The sequence below is a fragment of the Eimeria tenella genome, genomic scaffold, assembly GCF_000499545.2.
Source record: "Eimeria tenella Houghton genomic scaffold, Eth_scaff4605, whole genome shotgun sequence".
Taxonomy (NCBI): domain Eukaryota; phylum Apicomplexa; class Conoidasida; order Eucoccidiorida; family Eimeriidae; genus Eimeria; species Eimeria tenella.
Genome location: NW_013545538.1, coordinates 1 through 1,591, shown reverse-complemented (window position 1 = coordinate 1,591; position 1,591 = coordinate 1). Strand labels below are relative to the sequence as shown.

General features: G+C 58.4%; 1 protein-coding gene across 1 annotated transcript; it reads left to right on the top strand.

Moving 5' to 3' along the window:
• Window positions 1–1,296: 1,296 nt before the first annotated feature.
• On the top strand, window positions 1,297–1,585 carry ETH_00039040 (uncharacterized protein; the record flags this gene model as incomplete). The annotated part of the gene is made up of 1 exon (XM_013380219.1): window positions 1,297–1,585. A coding segment is annotated over one exon (289 nt), but the record flags the coding sequence as incomplete, so codon positions are not given.
• Between the last annotated feature and the right edge of the window lie 6 nt (window positions 1,586–1,591).

The window sequence follows — 1,591 nt, the reverse complement described above, 5'->3', positions numbered from 1 at the left end:
CCTGCGGCGCCCCCACCCGCCTCGCTGCTGCATGCTCTGCCTGCATCATGCTGCTGCTGCTCCTGCTACTACTGCTGCTGCTGCTGCTACTCACACATCGGAGCACAGCCATGTGGCCAGTACGGCACTTACAACTGGGTCAAGCGGCTGCTAATTTGCTGCTGCTGTTTGTTACATTTGTGCTCCAGCTGACCTACTATCTTTAGCTGCTGCAGCAGCTGCTGCTGCTGTAGCTGTTGCTGCTCCTGTAGCTGCTGCAGCGTGAACTGTCGCAGGTCTTGTTGCTGCAGGGTCGCCCCCTTTGGCTTCTGCTGCTGCGGAGCGGTGCATAGCAATACAGTGCCGGTGCTGCTGCTGCTACTGCTGCAGCAGCTGCTGCTGCCGCCACTGCAGCAGCTGCTGCTGCTGCTTGTCTTGTGATTCTAAGGCAGCATGCTGCCCCACGAGCTGGCAAATAGGCAGAATGCACTTATCTTCGGTCCCAGCGCCCTGAACTGTAAACCCTAAAGCCTAAACCCTAGACCCTAAACCCTACACCCTAAACCATAGTTCAATCGGGAGCCCCAGCACACGCACTCCAGTGGGGCTGCATGCACAGAACACTACAAAAAAAAGAATTAAGAAGCAATTCAAACTTAAAACTCTGCAGTCTGCTGCTTCAAGCGTGCAGCCCACACATATTGCAGCAGCAGGATCGACAGCAGCAGCAGCGCAGCAGCTGCAGCACCAGCGCGCTCGCGGATCTTCGCCGAAACCCCTCTTAATTGTCTTTATTGCATCATTTAATTAATTATAATAATTATTAATACACTTTTAACTCTTTGGAGCTGCTCAAGTGGCTCCAGCTGCCCCTCTGCGCCTCAAAAGGGCCCCAAATCGCTGTGGGGACCCCCCAGTACCCTCTGGCTCTTCAAGAATCCCCCATAACCTGGGGTCCGGGGGCCCCCAACCCCAAACCCAGGGCCACCTAGGGGCCCCCGGGGGCCCCCTGCTGCGTGGGGGGCCCCTGGGGGCCCCCTGCTTACTTTAGGGTCTCTGGGGTTCCCGGGGGCCCCGGGGGGCCCCTGGGGTCCCTGGGGGGCCCTCAGCCAACGGGCGGCCCCAAGGGGCCCCAGGGATTGACTAGAAGGGGGGCCCCTAGAGGAAAGATGGGACTTCCCTTGGGTTTTGTCAGATGCACTGCAGCAGCAGGAAGTGCTGCTGCAGCAGCAGCAGCATCAACGGGTGCTGCTGCTGTTGCTGTGAGGATGTGGCAGAGTCGTGTTGCTGCTGCTACTTTTTCTACAGCTGCCCGAAATGCGGCAGCTGCAGCAGCAGCAGCAGCGAGAGCAGCCACACCACCTACAGCAGCAACGGCAGAAACAGCAGCTGCAGCAACAGCAACAAAAGCAGCAGCAGCAGGGGCAGCAGCAACAGCAGCAGGAGCAGCAGCAACAGCAGCACCTGCTATACCTCGCTTCTTCATGGCTCGCCCCTTTATTTCTCTCCTTGGAGACGCTGAACCAGCAGAACCAGAGGCCGACTGGCTCAACCCCCAACTGGTTTGCTGCTGCTTCTGCTGCTGCTGCTGCTGCTGTTGCTGCTGGTGCTT